At 39.4% G+C, this 23,551-nt stretch overlaps 1 protein-coding gene across 1 annotated transcript in view; it reads right to left on the reverse strand.

Annotated features, from left to right (window-relative positions):
* MCTP2 (multiple C2 and transmembrane domain containing 2) overlaps positions 1-23,551 on the reverse strand; it is an 87,509-nt gene that overhangs the window by 23,869 nt on the left and 40,089 nt on the right. The window contains exons 10-16 of the mRNA XM_075273221.1: positions 23,315-23,501; positions 22,829-22,922; positions 17,606-17,708; positions 17,405-17,507; positions 13,552-13,653; positions 13,355-13,429; positions 11,300-11,419 (exon numbers count right to left, since the gene is read on the reverse strand). Coding sequence (XP_075129322.1) covers positions 11,300-11,419; positions 13,355-13,429; positions 13,552-13,653; positions 17,405-17,507; positions 17,606-17,708; positions 22,829-22,922; positions 23,315-23,501 — 784 coding nt within the window. The remainder of the gene's footprint in view (positions 1-11,299; positions 11,420-13,354; positions 13,430-13,551; positions 13,654-17,404; positions 17,508-17,605; positions 17,709-22,828; positions 22,923-23,314; positions 23,502-23,551) is intronic.

Below are 23,551 nucleotides of genomic sequence, written 5' to 3' on the forward strand. Positions count from 1 at the left end.
CCCCACAAATCAGCTGCTATCAGCACAGTGCACAGAGCTGGAAGCAGGTGGCTCCATGCACTGTGTAGTGGCTGTGCCATGCTATTGCAGCTCCAAGGTGATTTTCTCATGCATGTCCCAATCCCTGACCATTTATGTGTTCCTGAGCAAATCATGGCTGGGTTTTTGACAAGTGCCAGACCATAGAAAGTTCCTGAATTCATCGCCATATGCACTGGTAACTTATCAAGATAACAGACTGTCACCACTAACACTAGATTCAGTCTTAGGCCTGGTTCACATCTGCATTTGGTAATCTGTTCGGGAAGTCCGCATGGGGACCCCCCACTGAATGGACTACCAAACGCATTGGCAAGTGGTGTGCAGTGAAAGCACACGGACCCCATAGACTATAATGGGGTCCATGTGCTTTCCGCGTGGTGTCCGGACCAGTCATGCGGACAAGAAAGTACTTCATGATCTACACTGCACACCACTTTCCAATGCTTTCGGTAGTCCATTCGCGAGGGTCCCCATGTGGAGTCCCTGAACAGATTACCAAACGCAGATGTGAACCAGGCCTGAGGACCACTAAACTAGCAGTTACACATGGAAAAAATCTTTAAGACTCTACAACAAATGTTATTTATATTTGCAAAAATGTTTAACTTTTAATGGCCTACAAATGTAATTGTGGTTATGTTCAAGGGAAAACCTCTTTAAAAAGGAATCCTAAGGAAGCAGTGACAACCAAAGCAACATTTCACTGAAATAAAGGATGATAATCACATATACAGAAAACAGATCAATCTGTTCTTTTAGGATAATATGGTTTACTACAAAGGGAAAAAGGATCTGTCAAAGTCTTGACGTGCCTTTCTTCGTATATTCTTATAGAATGGAAGCATTTTACTGAATTACCATTCTTAGTAAAAATCTTTATATTCTTAATGAAATAATTCTGGAGCTTCTTTTCTCAGAACTCTACACTGTGCCGTTCCTCTGTTATTCCTCCTAGAAATAAAGCAATCTCATTGTGTAACCACTTGCAGGAGGGTGTCCCTTCTGCACATAGTCTGATACTAACCAGTCAGTGCCAGTATGTGTAGGGACAGATTCCTGGAAAATGGTCCTAACACTTAGTTATTCATGTATTCACACATTTCTAAGAGGAATAACAGCAAAGACATTGCAGAATTATTTCTTGAGGAACAAAAATATTTATTAAAACCAATTGCGGACCAATTCTCTTCAATTCTTCCACTGCTAGGGATGCAGGTAATAAGATTATGATATCCTGACATTACTGTCAGAACTAGAATATACAGGTTTTTGCTAGGATATAATATATGTATATATATATATATATATATATATATATATATATATATATATATATATATATATATATATATCACTGATCCTAATTGGACAGCATTCGGTTGGTAACATATTCTTTAGCCAATGGCAGTGTGAGACAGAATGACATAGAGGCAAAACAATTTATATAATCAACGTGAGAAAGTCCATATCCATTAATCAAGCCAACTTTCACTTTCAGTTTTGGTACCATGTTGAAGTCCAGAATCTTTAGTTTTAAGATCTGCCCTACCCTGCCTACCACTAACTTCAAGGATGCCATAGAAGAACTGTTATTCCCGTTACAAACCACACACCATTCCAATAAGCGTATATGCATTACATACAAGTTAAAGTCTTGTACATTTCACCATGTGCCAGATGTTCTTTCAGAAAACATAAGGATACGGGGGTATTGTATAAGTAAATGTAAGTATATGAGTAATATAAGTGTATGTCAAAAGTATAAAATAAAAAATAATGAAAAGATTTATATACAGGCTGCAGTTATATTCCTACATTTTTCCAAGAATTATGCTTTATCTGGGCAAAATCTGCAAGGAGTAAATAAACCATAAAGGGAAGACAGATTACAGAGAGATGATAACAGCTGAATAAACAGTAGGGGGCAGCAACAGCAAGTACGAATATTACAGCCTGTATTCTTTGCAGTTTGTGTATACAATGTTAATATACAGTATATAAAACATATCTACACACTACACAAACCATTTCATTCCAATGGATTATTCTTACAATTTCATTCTAGAAATTCTGTAGCGGAAATGTTAATATAAATGAAAATCTTTATGCATCAAAAAAGGGGCAAATTCTCAGAGGTTATGCGACACGTGTCATTGATATAATAGATAGATCTGAATGACACCGATAATACAAACAGTCCCTACTAGTACATGCCAGGAAAAGGTATCATATAAGCAAATAACTAAAGCAGTGGAAGCTTGCAGAAGACAATATTAACCAGTTCAAGACCAGGCCATTTTCCCCTGTTATTATTCATGTGTTTTGGGTTTTGTTGTTTTTTTTAAGGGTTAGTTCAAATATATATATTTTTTAAAATTTTTTTTTTTTTTTTTTTGGGGGGGGGGTGATATGTAGAGATTTTTTTAAAACATTTTTTAAATTTTTATTTTAGAAATTGTGTCCACATTCGGTCCTAAAAGACTATTATGGGGCATTTCAACATCATATTATTTTAGAGCGGATTGTCCTCATAGTAAGTGGGCTGACTTATTAGTAAATACAGCCCCTTACATATTTGCCAACACCCAGCAGCTAGCCAAAAATCACATGATCATCGAGGTGGGAGCAGGAAGTGTCATGGCCACTAGCTGAACACTATATACAGCGCTGAGTGCTACATATACAGTGATCAGATAGGCAGATTGTAATAAACCATATCAGCCTTCTTTATCAGGAGTCCTGTTGTTTTAGGTTGGCATTCCTATGCGGTTGCAGACACTGCAATGAAGTTTTCCAGTCACCAACAAACCGCTAACAAATACTAGAAAAAAGACTGTATACTACTGTATAATATTGCAGATGTAGTAGCCACACCCTAGCCAATGTGCCAGAGGGGTCCTAAGACATTGACAGTATAAAACAGAATATATTAGGTGGGAGGCACTGTTACAGACTATACACACACACACACACACACACACACACACACACACGCGCACACCCTGCTTGTATACCGTTGAGTAACCTGCCCCTTGCTGCTCTAATTACTATTTTGCTTGCATTTAATAAAAATTCCGAATTCTCAAGTTTCTCATGAACACGCTTACTGACTCATGATGCAAGATCCCTATGGCAAAAATGTCCTGGTCTAGTCAGAAGAATTCCGATAGTAACGTTATTGTATTTAATTCCAAATATTATATTTTTTTTAACCCCATAAGCATGGCCTTCCACTAAATGTATTTTTAATATCGCACAACCTACGTATAAGAACACCTGGCAGGATACTACAGTTTTGGAACATATTGCTTTAGAAATCGTAATACTATCTCTGTGCCCAGACTAATCCAATAAAAACCAACATAGCTTCGGGACAGCAGCACCCTGGTAACACCGAAACACTGTAAAATCCATGCACATCCTGAAGTGCTTTTAAGATTAGGAACCTGCTAAAAACCATGAAGTACAGCAAGTAAAAATCAAATGAAATTAACAAGCCTCAGATGCATGTATAGAATCATAAACTATTCCTGGGAGTTTGCTGCCATCTACTGGACACTTTAAAATATGACAATATCAAATATCTAAATGGTAGATTCACTAAGGTATAAAGTTATTGGAAAGTTATTTTTTTTGTTATTAGCAATTGAGTTGGCTATATCTACTTAATAAAGTGTGTCAATATAGGAGAATAGGCAGTGGGAAGCCGCTTACTTTCCTATAACCTAACATAATGAAGATTGTAAAGAGTAATCCAGTAACGTGTATTAGAAAATTGCTGATGCTACAATTACCTTATATCATAAATTAGATTAAAGGTTGATGTTTATGCTACAGTTTACAACATGATGCATATTTTTGAGGAACACATAGCAGGTCACAAAGATAACCCCTTTATAAAACAAGAAGTGTCTCTAATCACCTGGCAATTGCCTAGGAATCTGGTCATACAGGAAAAAAACCCTATGATGAATAATCCTAAATAAATATTAATAAAAGATGCAGTACTTCCCTATAAGCAGCTCTGATGCTCCTCGCCAGTGTCTCCTGCGGCAGTGACGTCACATCAGCGATCACTACCCTTGAAATTGTATGGAAAGTGTAGAATCACATCCCAGCCAAGTAAATAACACTACAGAACAGCTTTCCTTTCTGGCTCATATAGTGGGGGGTACATGAGCTCAAAACCCCCTTCTATGATGAGTATAAACCCTAACAGGTCGTGAATAAAGCTTCCTCAGTCACTAATAGAAGATCACCAATGCATTCCAACAAAGACAAAGCAAAAGTAAATATATAAGCTTGATACAAAACTATACACTTGGACTTTAAACTATACTGTAATGGCATCAAGTAACATTTTAGATATGCTTTTATATATTATCTTGTATATATACATATATATATATATATATATATATATATATATATATATATATATATAAAAAAAACTTTAGTGTATTTAAAATAAGAAAGTAAGCAACTCTACAAATAGTTTTGCTTGAAAACTTTTTGCATTTATAGCCATGTGAGTCTATGGGTATAGACTACAGATATGCAACAAATATACCCATCATTGGTCCATTCTAGCCAAACATAAGCCATGCTAAACAGTGCATGCTTGAGGGCACTAAAGATGCAAAATAAATGCTCAGATTATATAGATGTTAATTATAATAAGCTTCTTTAAGAAGCATAAGCAGTAACTTGATGGTTTACAAATGGCAACTGATTTAAGATCTGTTAGATTTGGGGCGTTACCTAGTCAAGGAATGCAAACATTTCATGTTTTTTTTTTTTCAGTCCAACACCAGGTACCTTCACTGATGTTACTCGCAGAATAGTGTCCCACTCAGAACGCTAAAAAAAAGGTTATATTATTTTGTATGTACCTTGGAATATTGATGATGCACTTGTGTTTGCAGGTAGGAGATGGGAGAAATCTTTGCTCATTTTTGTAGAAGCTGTGTGCACAGGAAGACTGTAAGGGTACATTATGTGGACCTCATAGCTACAACCTTGTCTGTTAGCCTCAGGTCAGACCAGACAATTCCCATTGGATCTGCATCCCACAAATAAAGCACTTCAAATACCTTTTCTAGATACAGAGATGGAAACATCACTGTATAAAGGTATAAAGTCTGTCCAAACACGGAAGGCGCAGACTGACCTGGATGTTCCATCTTAAAAACTCTGCTCCAGCCGGAATGGATTTATGGATTATATGGATGAAATTGCCTGTTTTTACCAGTTCTTTATCAGTAAACCGTGAATTTGTGGCCATCTATAATAAGGTCTCCTGACTCTCAATCCTGCGCTCACCATCAAGGGCACTCAAACCACCATATGGCTCAGCGAGGCTTAACATTAGGATGTGCCCAAGGGGAACACCAGTATCACCATTATATACTTTACATGACCCCTCAGCAGTCAGCCCTGCAACAGCCTGAGGATCTGGATGACATCCTTGTCACCATGAACACAGTGCCCATTACTTCCAATGTGCTGGCCTTCCTCCTCGTTGTGGACAGCTAATGTTCTCATGCCTGCAATGTTCTTACCTGATAACCCAGCCACAACAAGAAAATCATGGCTGTGTTCCATATCAGCCACAACAAGAAAATCATGGCTGTGCTCCATATCATGGAAAGTTCCTGCATTCATGGTCATATCCATTGGTAACCAATCAAGACAATAGACTGTCAATACTAAGGGTATATTCACACAGGATGAAAGCTTCAGACACTAGCAGTAGTAAAGTAACAGACACAGACAGAGCGCCCTCTATCTGTGTTCATTCCCATTGACTTGAATATAAACAACATGACGAACTCCATCTTCATGTTAGAGGGGGGTTCCATCTGTGTCTGTCGATTAATGTCCATTGCTCTGATTCTGTGATGGATGAGAACAACGGACATTAAATAATGCTAGTATAAATCTGCCCTAAAATGGTTAGAGGAAATCTTTTAAACTCTTCAAAATTTGTAATTTTTTATATTTGCAAAAACGTTTAACTTTTAATTGTCTACAAATATAATTAGGTTTATATTCATATGAAAACCACTTTAACTAGTGCCAGTTGTGAACCCCTAATCCAGATTAGGCGGGGGCGACATCACAGTATAAACTGGGTTCAGCTGAATTAGGCCATCTGCTCATTCGCTACTACTGACCGCTATGGAGTGGAGGTACACATTTATGATTGAACCAGACAGTGACTTGGAACAAAAATAAATATTATCTGATAACCTGGTTGTTTAAGTATTATAAGCAAGAGCAACAGGTGTGGTGAAAAAATCAAAGAAGTGTAAATTGAAGTCTAAGAAATTATTGTTTTTTGCGTTATCAAGTACTGAGCTAAATGGTCATCTTCAGGCCAATGTCCACCGCCTAATTCACATCAATGTGTCACAAACTGAAAGACATGTAGCAAACTGCAGTCACACTGTGTAATGAGAAGGAAAGTAAAGCCTGGACAATAAGCCAGACACGCTGCAGGAGCCCTCCACAAACCACAACACGGGTTTCATTTCATGAACAGATCAGATCAGGCAGCTAAAATTATTACCGCGCGGCACTTGTAACCGTCACCTGTGGTGGGTATAATTACAGGCTTCTGCTCAGAAAACGCCCACGTCAAACAGCAATAAAAGAGACCTGTGGTTTGCCAAGTTCAGGCAGACAATACAGAATGCTCACCACCCAAAGAGAGCCCACAAGGATCAGCCAGGGAGACTAATAAAAATGACAGCTTAGAAACAAACAACAATAAAGCCCGCGAGAGCACAAAATAAGCCAACATTCAAGTAGCCAGAAATGGTAGTCCTTTCATTCCACATCACCAAAAAGGATGGGGCATCCATGGGTTAAATGGCGAATTCTATGAAAATACCCAGAAGTAAAGCTAAAATTAATATAAAGGATGTGTTCACTTGATACCTCGATAGTAAGCACAGCTGGACTGCAGCTCATTGACATTAGGCTGCATGTTATATAGGACAAGTAATACTACTGAGTTGGCTTTGGGAAGATGATGGTGTGTGCACCTTGAGTGTGATTTCAAGGATAAAGAAAAAAACAAAATGATATAGATGGATAAACATCAACCATAACATTAATGGGAGTGAAGGTGCGTCTTCATTCACCAGGGGATTTGGGCCACTGCTGCATTCACAGTGGGGGTAACACACCCTTGGTCTCAGGATAGGTGGGGATTCAGCAGTCAGACCTCTACCTTTTTTTCTATGGTTAAATAGATAAATATGTTGCATGGCACATCTTCTTTAAATCTACCTGCTTAATATTGTGTATGTCCCGCTCATGCAGCCAAAATGGCTCAGACCCATCAATGTGCGAATTCCACCTCCACAATACCTTTAAAGGGGCGCCAAGGTATTAGCAGCAATTTCAGTACATCCCACAAATACTCAATTGGATTAAGATCTGGGCAATTTGTAGTCCAAGTCAACACCATGAGTTCTCCACCATGTTCTTCAGACCAACAGTGATCATTTTTTGCAGTGTCCATTGTAAGTGCTTACGATGGTGGACAAGAGTTAGCGTGGGCGCAGACTGGTCTCCAACTATGCAACCCCATACATAGAAAGCTGTGGTACACTGTCCATTCTAATAACTTCCTATCATATTCAGTATTAACTTTGTCAGCAGAATGTGTTACAGAAGCTTTTCTACAGTACATGACAACCAGGTAAGTCTTTGTACCCTATGTGAGTCTATAAGGCTTGTGCGTCCATGATTTGATACTGTCACTGGTTTTCTGGTTGCCCTTCTGTGCACCACTTGTGTTACTCACTAACCACTGCAAACCAGGAACACCCTACAAGACCTGTCATCCTCTGTGCCACTGGCATCCTCTATTATGTTTCCCACAGGCACCCCAATTTCTTTCCACACTCCAAAGACATACTGATAGGGAATTCAGATTGTGAGCCCTACTTGGGACAAGGTATGATGGCAATACCTGTAAAGTGGTGCAGAATATATTGGCGCTATATATGCAAATAATAAATACGTTACAGTTTTCCCATTTTTCCTGCTTCCAAAAACTGACTGCTCACTTGCCACTTAATGTATTCCAAGTGCCCTTGTAATAAGATAGTCCGTTATTCACGTCACTGATTTTAATATTATGGCTGGTAAGTATATAACTACAGACAACACATACATAGAAGATATACACATACTACACAGCCCCTTTGATACAGAACATTAAATTGTTATTGTTCCAAGCTGTTCCAGGCCTTAAGATTAGAGCACAGCCACAAACATCACAAATCTTGGTATGAAAATAGTTCTGACAGCCAAAGCCAGCCACATACTGTGCAACCATATAAGCTGCTGAATGCAATTCTAGTAAGTACAGCAAGTCTCCCATGAAATAATCTGAATAATAGACGTAGAAAACTGAAATATTGGATGAGAGTATACCTTATCCTCTTTAGTGACTGCACAGAAAACACATTGGTGGTCTCAAACGTTGATTCTACATCTAATGTCTTTTCTCTCAAAAATAAAACCATCAAATGGAAAAAGTGTGAGAATGTAGAAATACATTGGTGTGATGTCCCTGAGTGGTCCACCTACTGGACTGATGCATCAGAGGACTGCTCTATAATGGTCTTCTATTACATGAAGAGTCAATCTGAACAGTAGAAAACATGAACATCTTAAAGACATAAAGAACTTAAGTATAACATTTACACGTGAGATAACTTGTACTCTACGGTGTTTGGCATGAAAGTGCTATGTATCAGTCTCAGCTGTATAAATACACCTTATTTTCTTATGGGAATAATCAACTAAGATTTTTTAGGCATTTTATCTTCATGGTGAACTAGAATTGTCATACAGCAAAGGAAAATAAGAAGTTATTGGCAATACTGTTTTTCCAGTGTAGGTTTGGGTCCAGCACAAAATCATAAAATGTATTTTCTTTATAAATGTATCAGACATTATGTAGAAACACACACACACACACACACACACACACACACACACACACACACACACACACACACATTGTTCCCAGCACTTTGCTTTGTTCAACAAGATGTGCAGTATGAGATGACAATCTTTTCAAAAAACTTTGATTTTGTGATACTCTGTCATAAGATGTCTATTTTATTTGTATGTTTACATAGACCACCTATGGGTTGTATCGATTGCAGCCTGTGAACGGATTCTGTTAGCACATCCCAAATTTGCACTGAACTGATTTCATGAGACATATCTCTAAATCTTGGCAATTTTGTAGACTGTCAGTCAGGTTGTGTATTCATGCTGCATGGCGTCAATGTAGATGATAACGTATCATGAAGTGCCAACAGTGGAGTGGAGTGGAGCATTATTACTAAGTACATGAGGAGTTTATCTAATAAGAGGTATATTGCACCAAAAGAAAAAAAAAATTGGTTTTGCGATTTTGCAACGTCCACACCATGTTAGCCTCAGCAGTCGGGTGTCTTATTACTGACATCACTGTTCAGTGCCATGGCGAGTTCCTTGCTGGAGAATAACTTCCATCCCATGTATGAGACAGTGATAGCACTGGGCAGTACTGTCAGTAACCGACCGCTTCACCCCAAATATGAGAAGGAGCGCTATCAGAGATCCTTCCTCCCAACCACGGTCAGGCTGTATAATCAACATCAGGCTAAGCAGAGATCACTCTGCACAGAGAACTAAATGATCCTGAGTCTTTTTTCTTTTTAGTTGCTATGACTCTTAGTATCTTTTTCTACCTGCTATTCTGATCTTGTATGTGTTCTTTCTTGTAATATATTATTGTATTATCCATGCTGCTAAAACATACTGAAATTCCCTATGGTGGGACTATTAAAAGATTATCTTATCTTAGAACCATGAGGCCAGTAAGTATGGCATGAGAGTGCTGAAGCCACTGAATGTTTACTGTTTGTCCACCATAGACTGACAGGGGACCACTGGGTTATTTTAGATAAACTGGATTTTTTATGTGTATTTCTGATAAACTGCATGTGTCGTTTCATGTGTGTGTGTGTGTGTGTGTGTGTGTGTGTGTGTGTGTGTGTAAAGGGCGATTGGTGAATATAACTATAATATACTCTATAAACATATTTTATTTTTTCAAAAACATTTCCAGGGAGTGTATGTCCTGTTGCCAGTATGTACAGGTGTAGTAATTCCCAAAAAGGAGGGAAGTAACTTCAAATACAGTAGCAGTATCGTGGGTTTTATACCATCTGAAATACTGAGATTTTTAGCTTTGATATGCTACCAGGATCATAGTTCTAGCTATAAATGCTTTGTAATGTCAGGTGGGTGGTCTTGGCTTGGCTTGACAGAAGAAAGCACACATGCATGGAGCATAAGTGTGCTGACCTAATGGAAATGACTGTTCAGGAATGGTGGGGTTTGAGAAAAAGTTCCAACTGCACCAGAATCAGTGGAGCAGCAACTGTTGAAGGATGCAGAGAGTTGGAGTTGGTGGAGGTGGTGAAAAGTCTCACCAAGTACAGTGCTATTGTGCATTACAGTGTGTCAGCAGCAAGAGATTCTACTTCGGGTTAGTTTGCAGCATACTAGCTTATCTGTCCCCAGCCTAAAACGTATAATATGTGTCCCAAGGCATGTACACTAGTTTTGTTGCAAATTACGCCAGAGTTTAGGCAAAATGCTGGCGTATTTTCATTAGTGGACGTTCCCCTTTATTCCCAAACTATAAGTGAATTCTATAGTCTACAGAAGTCCTTACGCTGGGTTCACACCAGCATTTGGGTCTCCGCTTTCAGTTTCCGTCTTCTGCATGCAGAAGATGGAAATCTGTCATGCTGAGTCCAGCCGTGAGAACCGGTGAGCGTTTTATGCTCTATGCGGTGAAACCAGTTTTTTTAAAACCGGACACAGAGTACTGCATGTCCGACTTTGTGTCTGGTTAAATAAAAAATGGTTTAGCTGCGGAGACCAGAAGACGCTCACGAGCGCTCATGGGCGGACACTTTGCAAACCTATTCAAATGAATGGGTTTGAAAGATGCCTGCAGGTTTCCGTCACCTGCCCTGTTTCGTGCAGGAAACGGAAACCTGCATAACGGAGGCCCAGGCGCAGATGTGAACAAGCCCTAAGTATGTATACTTTAAAAAATGTTTGTATTGTGAAATTCTAAAGTATGATAAAACAAGCAAGATAAAATCCTGTAATACAGAAAAATGCCAAGACAACTGTATAAAGTAGAACAGTAAAAAAGTGAGCTTACCAAAAATGCTATTAAACTTCGTTTCGCAGACTCCCACTGAAAGCAGCTCTTAATGAAACGCATTGTGTTCCAGATTGCCATAGTGATTTTTTTGACACGGTCAACATTCCGGGATAAGATCTAGTAAAAGGATAAATGGATAAGAAAGCTCAAAATCTGCTCCGTTTGAAACATTGCGGAAAATGAATATACAAAATGTTCTCAGGGTGTGACTGACAGTATAAACTGGTAATAAAGATATGTCAGACTTGAGACCAGCAGTATTTACATAAATAAATATTACTCCATAGACAAGATGAAATCAGTCTCTTTAAACCTGTGTCCGGGATAAAGTCACTGGTAAAAAGTAAGGGATATTCAAGGCAGAAGATTTAGGACAGTCACTCCAAGTCACTCTTGTTAAATTGGGATAACTCCTAGAAATATAATAATCCCATGTTGGAAAATACAGCATTAAAAATAAAAAAATATATATATATTTTTTATTTTTAATATTTTATAATACAATTATATACTTGTATAATATTTTTATTTTTTTAAAAACTAACCCATTGATTTTAATGGAGATCTAAAAAAATAATAAAAAAAGAACTTGGAAATTGTGCCCAGTTTTTAGAACATGGATGCTCATTACAGTCTATGGGTCAGACACTTAGTATGCTGTCCATTTTTCATGGACCTAGAGATAGTAGAAATAATTTAAAAAAATACACAACACAGACAGCACACAACCCAAATATATGTAGCCTGTAACTAACACATCATATGTCTATATAACCTATTTCACAGTGTATGGCATATAGTTTTTGCACCAAACACAGAAGTGAATACAAAACAAGGAAGATCAGACTCTCCATTTCCATTTTCTCCGCTTTTCCGTCTTTTTGGATGCACTTTTGCATCCCCATTTTGCCAAATTAAAACTGCATCCAGAACTAAGAGCAGTGATTGGCAGGGATGGTCATATGGATGTATAATACTTCATCCCTCCATGAAAAGTATTGTTGCTCAACCAGCGGGGTATTCATATGTCCACAACCTTTTCAACAAACTGGGCATAAATCAATAAGCCAAACCAATAACCTGTAATATATTTTATCAGAGAAAAGTGCTTCTTTCTCCAGTCCCCTGCTATACTGACATTTACTCTAAAATCTCTCCTGAATCCATCTTGGGAGGCCAAACTCCTAGATGTATAAAGTTAAAGATCTCGATAAAAGAGAGAGGAGGGAGTTGGAATTGAGTTAGAGAGAAAGAAAGAAAGTTCCAAGCATACTACTTCAGATAAATAGTAAGTTTACAGTGTCACTAAAGTCAGCGGCGCGCCTCTAATGAGGCAAGGTGAGGTGACCGCCTCGGGTGGCGCTGCGGAAGGGGGTGGCAGCACAGGCAATTTATTTTTACTTTTTTTTTCTCTGAACCAGATTAGGCCTGCCTGCATCTGAGTCTCAGCGCAGGTGGCATCATCACGCCACCTACGCTGAGACGCACACGTCTTACTGCCTGGTGAAGAAAAGGCAGCAGTGGGAGCAGCGCGAGGTAGCTAAGTAAAATAACTTTTTTTTTTGTTTGTTTGTTTTATAATAGGCCGCTACCCGCTGGATTATCCCCTAGCAGGTAGCGGCCTATTTACCAACCTCCCCGGACCTGTTCACTGCTGCCCCCGATTCCCTTTATACTATAGGCCGCGAGTATAATAAATCGGAGCTCCAGGGGAAGTTAGGGAACATAGTAAACAGTGTAACTTACCTCTCCGGGATCCGATGTTAATCCTAGCAGGCTTCAGGCCTATATGGTAACGTCCCAGACATCACGTGGTCTGGGATATTACCATTTAGGCCCAAAGCCTGTGCTAGTAGTAAATAGCCTGTTACTGCTAGCACAGGCTTTGGGCCTGTATGGGGGGGGGTCTCTTGATCATTCACCTCAGGCAGCAGAGAGGCTAGGCTCACCACTGACTAAAGTGCTTTATTGATATTATTTATTCGGTCTGTTATTTTAGAAGAATTCTTAGGGGCTACTTACATACTTAGAGTACATCAAGAAAAAACAAACCTTTTTTGAAAACTTTGGATTATCTTCCACAAAACTTTTCTCTTTGGGATGAAATGTTCTTATACTTGCTCTGACCTGGCAAAGGATTACCAAAAAAAATAAAATAAATCACATCATCATTACCATCATTATACTGGTTTTGCTTAGTTTTCCGTTTACACTGATAAAAGTTATTTTTTTTATATGACACAATTTACCGGATTAAAAATTAGATCAATTTCTAGATGAACGACTCCTTTTGAGGCACTGGATAAGTCTTTGTTCTTCAACAAATAAGCCACTTGATGCCCATTTCTTACCTAGGGATGAAAATAATAAAAAGGGGTAAAATACTCTGAATAACAAATCCATTTTTTTTAAATATTGTTTTGCACTTCACATTCATTCCCGGTCGGTTTGATTTTTGATACTGAGAAATCCATTGTAGGACTGGAATGCACAATTTATTATAGTATTTTTGGGGCAGAATGTCTTCATTACACTGTAAGGCTATATTTACACACAACAGATCTGTAAGATAATTCTGTAACCATCTCATTCCTCTGGATAGTGCTTGCTGCTGAATGACCTCCATTTAGATTAAGAAAACTGGATTTTTAGTCAAAAAAATTTCTGCAATAATTCTGCTGAATGGGAATTCACCCTAAGGCTAAGGCCACACATAGCAAAAACTAATGTTTCCAACTGCAAAATTGTCTAAGGAAAAAACACCCAAATAAGGTGGGTTTTTTTTGCCTGTGACTTGTCTGCAGATTTCTTTGCAATTCCCTGCAGATTTCAAACTTTACATTGCAATGGCTCAAATCTATAGGTAAAGCCCGCAGCAATAATTGACATACTGCGGGTTACAACCATAGCACACACTTTGTCCTCTCTTTCGTCTCCGTTCCTGTATTAGGCTCAAAATGCAGCATACATTTCATGTATTGTTGCATTGTCACGTTTTTTTTCCGCAACGCTTATTTGCTCTGTTTCGGTCCTTAGCCTAAGAATAACCCCATGTTTGTATTACTCTTTCAATCTTAGCTATCAAAAGAATCCCTTGTTCTATAAAGACCATGTCAGAATAGCCTTTATAAAGGATATTTTTTTCCTACCTTTATTTTTTTGATCCACGCCACAGTTTCTGTTAATTTTTTTTTTCTTCCATATACAAATGAGTCTTCAGAAAGCACAGGGGGCATTCCCTTTTGCTCAAAAAACGCAGGGGGCGTCCCCTGTACAGTCCGAAGACAGTCTTCAGTGACGCCTCTGTTTTCTTCTCCTAACCGCCTCTTCATCGGCCGCGTCATCAGCTGGAAGAGCCGACTGCACATGTCTGTTCGGCCATTTCCCTGTGGCCTCTTTCACGAGCATCCACAGGAAAATGGCCGAACTGACATGCGGAGTCGGCTCTGCCGACTGATGAAGAGGTGGTCGGGAGAACACAGAAGGCATCGCTGGAGAGTCTTCGGATGCCCCCTGTGCTTTCTGAAGACTAGGGTTGAGCGATCGGGATTGCTAAAGATCGGATCCCGATTGGCAATCGAGTAAATTTCACGATCGCGATCGGGTTCCGATCCTGCCTAAAAAAGATTGGGAACGGAATTCCCATACCAATCATTAAACCTACCTGCACAGATCTGCTGCCGCTCCCTGTTCTTCTCGGTCCTCTTCTTTCTCATTCACATGCCTTCAGAACACTATGCGCGCCCCGCCTCCCTAGTCTAGTGTTACTGATGCTGGGAGTAGGTGGGGCTTGTGGTTTACTAGATTGTGGGTGGGTACTGGGAGGGGAGACGTAAGTGATTCACTCACGTTTCCCCGCCCTGTACCCGCCCACACTCTTCTAAGCCACAACAAACCCCGCCTACTCCCAGCATCAGTAACACTGGCCTAGGGTAGTCAGGGGGCACACACGGTGGTCTGAAGGCATGTGAAAGAGAGAGGAGAGGACCAAGAAGAACGGGGAGTGACAGCGGCAGCGGATCTGTGCAGGTAAGTGGACAGCAGGGGAGACTAAGTAGCCAGTGGATTTTTTAATCACTGCACAGCGTGGAGTCCAAAAATTGAAGCATTCAATTTTTGGACTCCATGCTATGTAGTGAATAGGATAGTTTTTAAAATCCGATTTTCAATCATTAAAAAATCCCATTGACTTGCATTAGGAACGGAATTGGGATCGGGTTCAGATGGAAAATGACCGGAAATCGGATTTTAAAAAAGATCCTGAAATCTCAAGATTGACTCAACCCTACTGAAGACTCATTTGCATACAGAAGAAAAAAAGAAAATTCACAAAAATAGCAGCACGAATCAGAATAATAAAGGTAGGAGAAGAATAGCCTTTATGAAGGCTATTCTGACATGGTATTTGTAGAAAAAGGGATTCCAATGATAGAATTCCTTTAAATCACATTTCAGACACCATATATTCCTCATCTTTAAAAACAAGACAGATCCCACTGGCCACTACAGTTGTGCAATAACATATGACACTTGGAAACCTTTGTTGGGCCATATAAAGGGGGGGGGAAGTAACTTTGTACTAAAAGCTTTATATGTATGTACTATATATCACCCGGTATGCACTATATACAACCTTCGAGATGAATGTGAAGTTACTTGTAAGTGTGAAGAACCTTCATAAAGACTGAATTAGGAATGTACTGAGTTAATAGACGTACAAGATTATTGTATGCCAGATTCAGTAAAGGAGGTAGATTATGTTTTTCATAACACTATATAAATTACCTGCACGGAAACATATTTTTATTTTATTTACATTTTCTCTATATTTGAGTTAAAAGGAAAAAAAAATACATTTGGATTAGTGAGACTCCTTTCTAATTCATTCCAACAAAACTCTTGGCAGAGCTGTGTGGTGAAAGGCTCTCAAGGGGTTAATAATGCACAAATTCCACCTTCCAATGAACAGGACATGTTCTCTGGGTACACAAGCTGCCCTTCTGGCATATTCATAAATTTGCTGTAATGTCAGTGCTCATAGAGAATGTTATATCACTTGTAGCCAAATGTTCTTTATGGCCACTTTCCTGACACATTCCCTTTATACAGGTGTAGTTAAAGAGCCATCCGGAAGTCCATAAAGATTGCTAAAAGACTGGGCAGCTCTTAAAAAACGAGTGTGAACAGTCTGCGTGAGGATCCCACAGAACATTTGGCACAGAGTGGTGCTGTACCAGAGCATCTGCTCCAGGCTCTGTCTTCCAATAACATCAGGGATATGGGGACCGGGGGACATGTTAACTCATCAAAAACTGCACAGAAGTACAGCGAATAGGAACTGTTCCACTGTAAACATTGACGTGTTCACAGACTTACTCAAGCCTGCATTACAATGTAACACATGCAAAAAAAGAAAATAGAACGGAGTAGAAGAAACCTAACCAGTCATACTAGTAATATATCACCTACAAAAAAAAGTAAAAATAATGAGTATGACGACTTCACATAGTACAAAAGGATTGGTGAAGTCTAAAAGCAGGTCTACATGGGCACAATCTGAACAAAATAATAGACACCATCAGAATTTACTGAAAAGAGTGAATAGATAGATAGACAGACAGACAGACAGACAGACAGACAGACAGACAGACAGACAGATAGATAGATAGATAGATAGATAGATAGTTGAGTTGGTCGACAGTCTCGTGTATGGGGACCTATATAACTATAATATAACATATACATGACTGTGGATCACACCAGCCGGTTAGTCCAACTCTTATCTCAAGACCATAGCCAGTAAATGGAAATGATGGGGTCTCACATACAGTATAACAAAGCCATCAAAAGCCTACAGGTGACGGAAATTGTTAAAGACCCAAGAGGTTAATTTCTTTCACTTACGATTCAGATTTTTTGGAAAGTCTGTTAGCCTGCCATCTGAGGGACCAGCGGGATGCCAGACTAAATGACTGTTGCTGAACTCACAAATTGTCTCAAAACATCCATTTGCCAATAGAAATTTGATATTTCACTAGATCTTTGGCAAAGAGAGAATCTATTTTTTCAGCTGTATTGTAACCAGAGAATATATTCACTTACAGAAAGCAAAGGGATGACAACTTTTCCAAGGAAGTCAGGGGGCTTATCGCCATCTTCATCAAACACAGTTACTTCCAGAGAATCATGAAGGTCCTTAATTGGACTGGAAAAAAAAAAAGCCATAAATGAACTGAATCTGTAAAAGTTAAGGTTGGTGTACGTCTATAGATTTATTAAAGTACAGTATCAATAAATACTCACAAAGTAAAGACTTTATTCCACTCTGGGTTGAGGTTTTTATATACAGTATGGGTCTGCAGACGATCGTTGCCCACTTCCAGAACACAGAAAGGGTCGCTTTTACCTGGGTTAAAAATAGAATTTTATTAATGTAAGAAAAAGCACACAGAATATCCTACACTGCTGGAGTTAAGGGGTCACAATATAAGGTGGCAGGGACATCCTGGCTATGAACTGGAAATAAGCTAGACTTACTCCACTCTTACAGTGACCAATTGACCGACACAAAGTCCTGCATGTCCGGTTAAAAAAAAAAAAAAAAACGGTTTCACCCACGGAGAGGCAGAAGATGCTCACAGGCAGTTACTTTGCAAACCCTTTCAAGTGAATGGGTTTGAAAATTGACCGCTGGTTTTCTTTCTCCTGTCCAGTTTCTCTCAGCAGAAGATGGAGACCCGAAAGTGGATACCGAGCGCAGGTGTGAACCCGCCCTTAATGATGCATACAATGTGAGCTGGACAGAAAAGAAAAAAACACCTTGACTTGTGTACAGTTAAAACAATAAGATCCTTTAGTTTTGCCCTTCTACAGTAGTAAAACTAGGAGTAATGTGAACTATGTCTTGAAAGTCTAGTAAGCATTCTCCGACTTTCAAAATAAATAGAGATGAGCGAGTCGTACTCGATCGAATACTACGGTATTCGAAACACTCGTACTCGATCGAGTACCACTCGCTATTCGAATGGAAAACTTCAATACACAACCAGCATTGATTGGCCGAATGCTATACAGTCGGCCAATCAACGCTGGTTCTTCTCCTACCTTTAGAAATCTTCTCGTGCAGCTTCCCCACGGCGTCTTCCGCCTCTGAATTCACTCTGCCAGGCATCGAGCCTGGGCAGAGCCGACTGCGCATGTCTGCTTGTAGTGCGGGCATGCGCAGTCATCTCTGCCCAGGCCCGATGCCTGGCAGAGTGAATTCAGAGCCGGAAGACTTCTCGGAGGATCCAGGCCAACCCTCACTTGTGGACTTGGTAAGTGTAATTTGATTGAACGTTGTCTACCCCGAAAACGAGCATTTTCCCCCCATAGACTCTAATGGGGTTTGATATTCGATTCGAGTAGTCGAATATTGAGGAGCTACTTGAAACGAATATCGAATGTTGGACATTTTACTGTTCGCTCATCTCTAAAAATAAAGCACAAAACATGCATAGAAAAGCCATACAATGAAAAACTAGCTTGGCTTATGAGGGCAACAATCATTTTCCAAGGCGTATAACCTTAGCTCTGAAAAGTCATCCGCCAAGGCACTGAAGCAGTTAAACAAACAAGAAGCAGCACTCTAGGTCTGGGCGCAGTTTGTCCTTAAGTGCCATGTATAAGTAGTGTTATTTCCTCAGCGAAAGTTACACTGGTAATCCATAAACTTTACCAGCCATCACGAAAAAGACTTTATCAGCAAAAAACCATTATCTTGACAGGATAACGGCCTTTTAGGTTTATGGCTCCGGCGCACAACGCCTACATTGATTTTTTATTTCTACATATGTTGCACCAGTGGCTTTCTCCAAATTGCTGAACTGTGGTTAATGATGAAAAGTTATGGAAACGGATCGCTTGAGCTCGCCGATTCTGGGTTAAAAATCTTTTTACTGTCATTTGTTTTGAAGGCAGAGTTTGAAGATACTGAATGCACTTTATTGATCCCATCAACACACACTCACAGATGACTTCGCTTCTTTCGTCTTCATACACTTTACTTCAAAATGGGATATTTCCAACCTTCTCGGCAGCTTAAAACCTTTGTATTGAACTACAGCACTACCGATATAAACACTTCCTTGCAGCTCCCATACAGACTTTCTTCCAAAGAGGTATTAAAGTGACTAATTTTTAGAGTGCAACCAAAGATAAAAAATATTTTCATATGTCGTAATGCAGAGTGCATGGCACGGAGTAACTTCTTCCCGAAGGACACTCTACTCTAAATCCGACATAAGAAAAGTAAACCATTGTCTCAAGAGCAATGTAGAGTAGATACATTATCATTCATGTCACAGAGAGGTCAAAAGGTTTGTCACTGGGATACACAAATGGTATCAGCATTATACCTTTATGATAACGGCGGCCATGTTTGCAATCAAAGCAGAGATGTAACTAAAAGCTCCTGGGCCCCAGTGTAAAATGCGTAAAGAGGCCCCATCTGCCTTGTCCCATTTAGAATCACCATATATTTTGAGTTTTAGATGGCTTCCCGGTAGCGACGGTCACCGCTGCACCCCTATAACTTTACCCTTGAATCAAAGATCCATACTGTGTGTTTTCTTATACAAAGACCTACTCCAAGAGCAAACATGTATAAGAGAATACACCATCTGTAAGGAGAAAGCTGGAATGAAACCACCATCTGGTTAAAATGCATGTGGATGTTTAACAGTCTTCTTACAGACATCATTTGGGTTTCATGAATAGAGGCACCCACTATTCAAAAGGATTACGAGGACACCCGTTATTACAGTGCAATGATTTCAATGTGAGAACGTAAGTTATGGTGGTTGGCAAAACCCTATCAATGTTTGACCAAAATGAATGGCCTAAAATAAACTAATACCTTACCGACCCTCTGTCGCTACCATGTTACCGCTTTCCAGATGCCCTGCCCATGTTTTGTTTTGTTTTTTTTGTTTTTTTTAATGTAGGTTGTGAGCCCCATATAGGGATCACAATGTAAATTTTTTTTTTTATTCCATTTAAGTATGTCTTTGTAGAATGGGAAGAAACCCACGCAAACACGGGGAGAACATACAAACTCCTTGCAGATATTGTTCCGGGTGGGATTCCAACCCAGAACTCCAGCGCTGCAAGGCTGCAGTGCTAACCACTGAGCCACCATGTTGCCCCTTCCCTGCCCATGTTTGTATCAAATAATGATGTTTGGACATGGACAAATGACCCCTGTATACATCACTGCATATCGTGGATACTACCCAGGACAATGCTACGACCAATGATTAGATGCAGAGGTCACTTGCCGCAGCCTAAAAGTCAGGAGTCTTGGAAAGCGGCGGGGCACTGATAGGTGGACGATTATTTTCAGATCACCAGGCAGTACAGCACCTTAAAATACATGACTTGAACTGAGGGTGTTGCGAGATAGACTAGTGGCAATCAACCAAAATGTGGAAGGGCAACGCCAACTCCATCACTGGTATCGATGTAGCAGGGCAGTGTTTATCTTCTACAACAATTTTGGCCCACCATTGTGTTACAGGTATTTGCACAGAATTGCTGATAAGTGACAAAAATGTAAGCTAAAGATTGTAGAAAATTCATTGCTCCAAATGTAAGTCACATGTCATCCATAGAGCGGAATTAAACTCCCAGAAAAACTATTGATCATGGACAATTTTGCCAAAAATATTGTGATACTTATCCTCGTAGCTTAGAATCCTATTGTCTGGTACCAGAAAACCTAAATAACCTATTTGTATACACAAAATATTGTAAACGTAGGATACAAAACTAAATCTTTTTTTAAAAAAGTTTTCCTTCTTACGGTGGTCAAAGAGTTAACCATCAAAATGCAAAAGTAGATTATGGCAATAACAAAGAAAAAAAAAAAACTAAAAAACACAACAGAAAAAGACAATTTCACCCTGCAATTTTGTTTTCTGAACACTGTTTTTGGTCAGTGAACAAATGCAATCTGTGCAAATAACATGCACATGTATAAAAACTAGTCAATGAGGCAGAAAAGTCATTTCACATTGACAAAACGATTATCTCCAGCATCAGAATCTCTATACTGTGGTTCACATCCAACCTGCTCATGTTTTGCTGGTGGAAAGATGAGCGATCAATTCAGATTCTACAAATGAAATAAGGATGTGCTTACAGCGTCTGCAAAATCTTCCTACATAGAATTCCAATTAATCCACACGGTGTCACATGCAGCACAATAAGGTGTCAAATAAAATTAACCCTTGCCTTGTAATTGGACAAGGGAAACATTATTCCAGTCTAAAACAATCAGAGCCCGCGGTATATTCCTTATTCGTCATTCCATGAAATTCATAATCTGCACCCAGATTTGTGACCATACTACAATATCAGGGACATGCTGGAAGCACCACTATAGTACATGGATATATTCCAACATCTTGTACACATAAATAGCGATGCTTATTTGTAATATTTAAAAAGCATTACGGGTTTAGCGGCACAAATAATACCATAGAGATGTAGCAGGGCATTGTGGTAAAAGAGCAAGGGCTGACCAGGATGAGCGCCAGTTGAGAATAAACACATTGATCGCCACTTATTTAACCGATGCAGTGATTGCGTTGTGCTGGTGATAACCTGCAGCTTTTATTGACGGCACAATTAGAAAGAACAATTATCGGAAATAAATACTGTTAGGAATGGTTCCAGATAATTTACATGACATCCTATAGCCACTGATAAGACAGGATATCAAAGCTAATAAGACCAAACCAAAATTGGGAGGATTTACTAGTCCTGCCCAATATTCATGACATTAGTAGACCATAGGCATTGGCCAACCATCTAATGTGTATGGAGGCCTCCTGACTTTCCCCCGATGTCAGGGGGGGGAGGAAAAGGATCTGGTATTTGGATTTTAACTACCTGATCCTTTTGTTCTCGGATATAAGCCAAAGATGTCTAGCACCAGTTTCCCTTCCTCTCCCATTCAGTTCACAATCATTGCTCGTCCACGTAGAACTTGCATGGCTATGGCAGGATTAGAAGACATCACTTGGCCGACCGCCATCTTTTGTATATGACCCACACATACTCTGTCCCAACACTCAAGACTCCATCATTCACAAGTAACTTAGTTGTAAGTTATATGGAGCTCATGCAGGCTTGAGTCTATGGACAGTATGTGTAATTTGTCAGAAAAGGGAATTGTATCCCAAGACACTTGACTGCATTATCTAATTAACGAACTCTGCAGTTCTTTTTTTTCTGAGTTTCTGACAACTATGTAGTCCAACTCTCTGAACATATATAGACAAGGTCAAGCAGGCAGATTTCCTGGTCAGGGAGAAGTAAAAAGCTTCTACTTGACTCTTCTGACTGTATTTTATCTCCGAGAGAACAAACGATAGAGGAATGGGTAGTTTGTATTCAGGAGGTAGGAATACATGCAAGTGAGTAGGAAATGGCCATTATATAAATTCTACAGTGTTTTGGAACTAAGGTATAGGGTTGACCAACCTGAAAAATCCGCTGCAAGAAGGTCTTCTGCTTTTAATACCTTGACTTGAAGGAAGCCGATATCTTTCACGTTTTGAAAGGAATTTTTTAGACACTATGGAAGTAAAGGAAAACCATATCATGACACATGCATTACTAAAGAGTCCACCAACAGCGGCCAGACAGATTTTTTTTTTTACCAATAATATAATTCACTTCTTCAAATGTAACTTAAAATGGATCAAGGCAGTAGTAAAAGAGACATTACTCTGATTTGTTCTGTCTTCCTTTTTAGGGTGAGGTTGTACAAACTATGTAGGCACAGGTTACAGGAGGCGAAGTGCGGTCTCTTTTGTAGGGAATAATGTGGCGTCAAACTTTTTGTGCAGATATTTATATTTTACTAATCTTGAGTTTTATAGTTCAGTTTTGTAACAATTTCACTGGTTGCTATTAGAAACATTGACAAGTTTATCGGCTGACACATGGACACGGCCATATACTTACATATCTCTCTCGCATTTGTTCCCTTTCACCTGGGTCCGCCAGCGGACACACACAGAGGTCAGAGATGGAGACTCCTGAGCATGGTGTAAGGACAATCAAAAGGTGTATTGAGCCTTGGTTACTCTCTAGAGGCACTTCCAGGCGATTGATTTGCTCCAAGGGCAGTCCAGCAATATCCACTTTACACCTAAATAAAAGGAACATTGTCAGATTTAATATACCAGTGGCCAAATAGTA

This window comes from Leptodactylus fuscus, chromosome 5 (assembly GCF_031893055.1).
Source record: "Leptodactylus fuscus isolate aLepFus1 chromosome 5, aLepFus1.hap2, whole genome shotgun sequence".
Classification (NCBI taxonomy): domain Eukaryota; kingdom Metazoa; phylum Chordata; class Amphibia; order Anura; family Leptodactylidae; genus Leptodactylus; species Leptodactylus fuscus.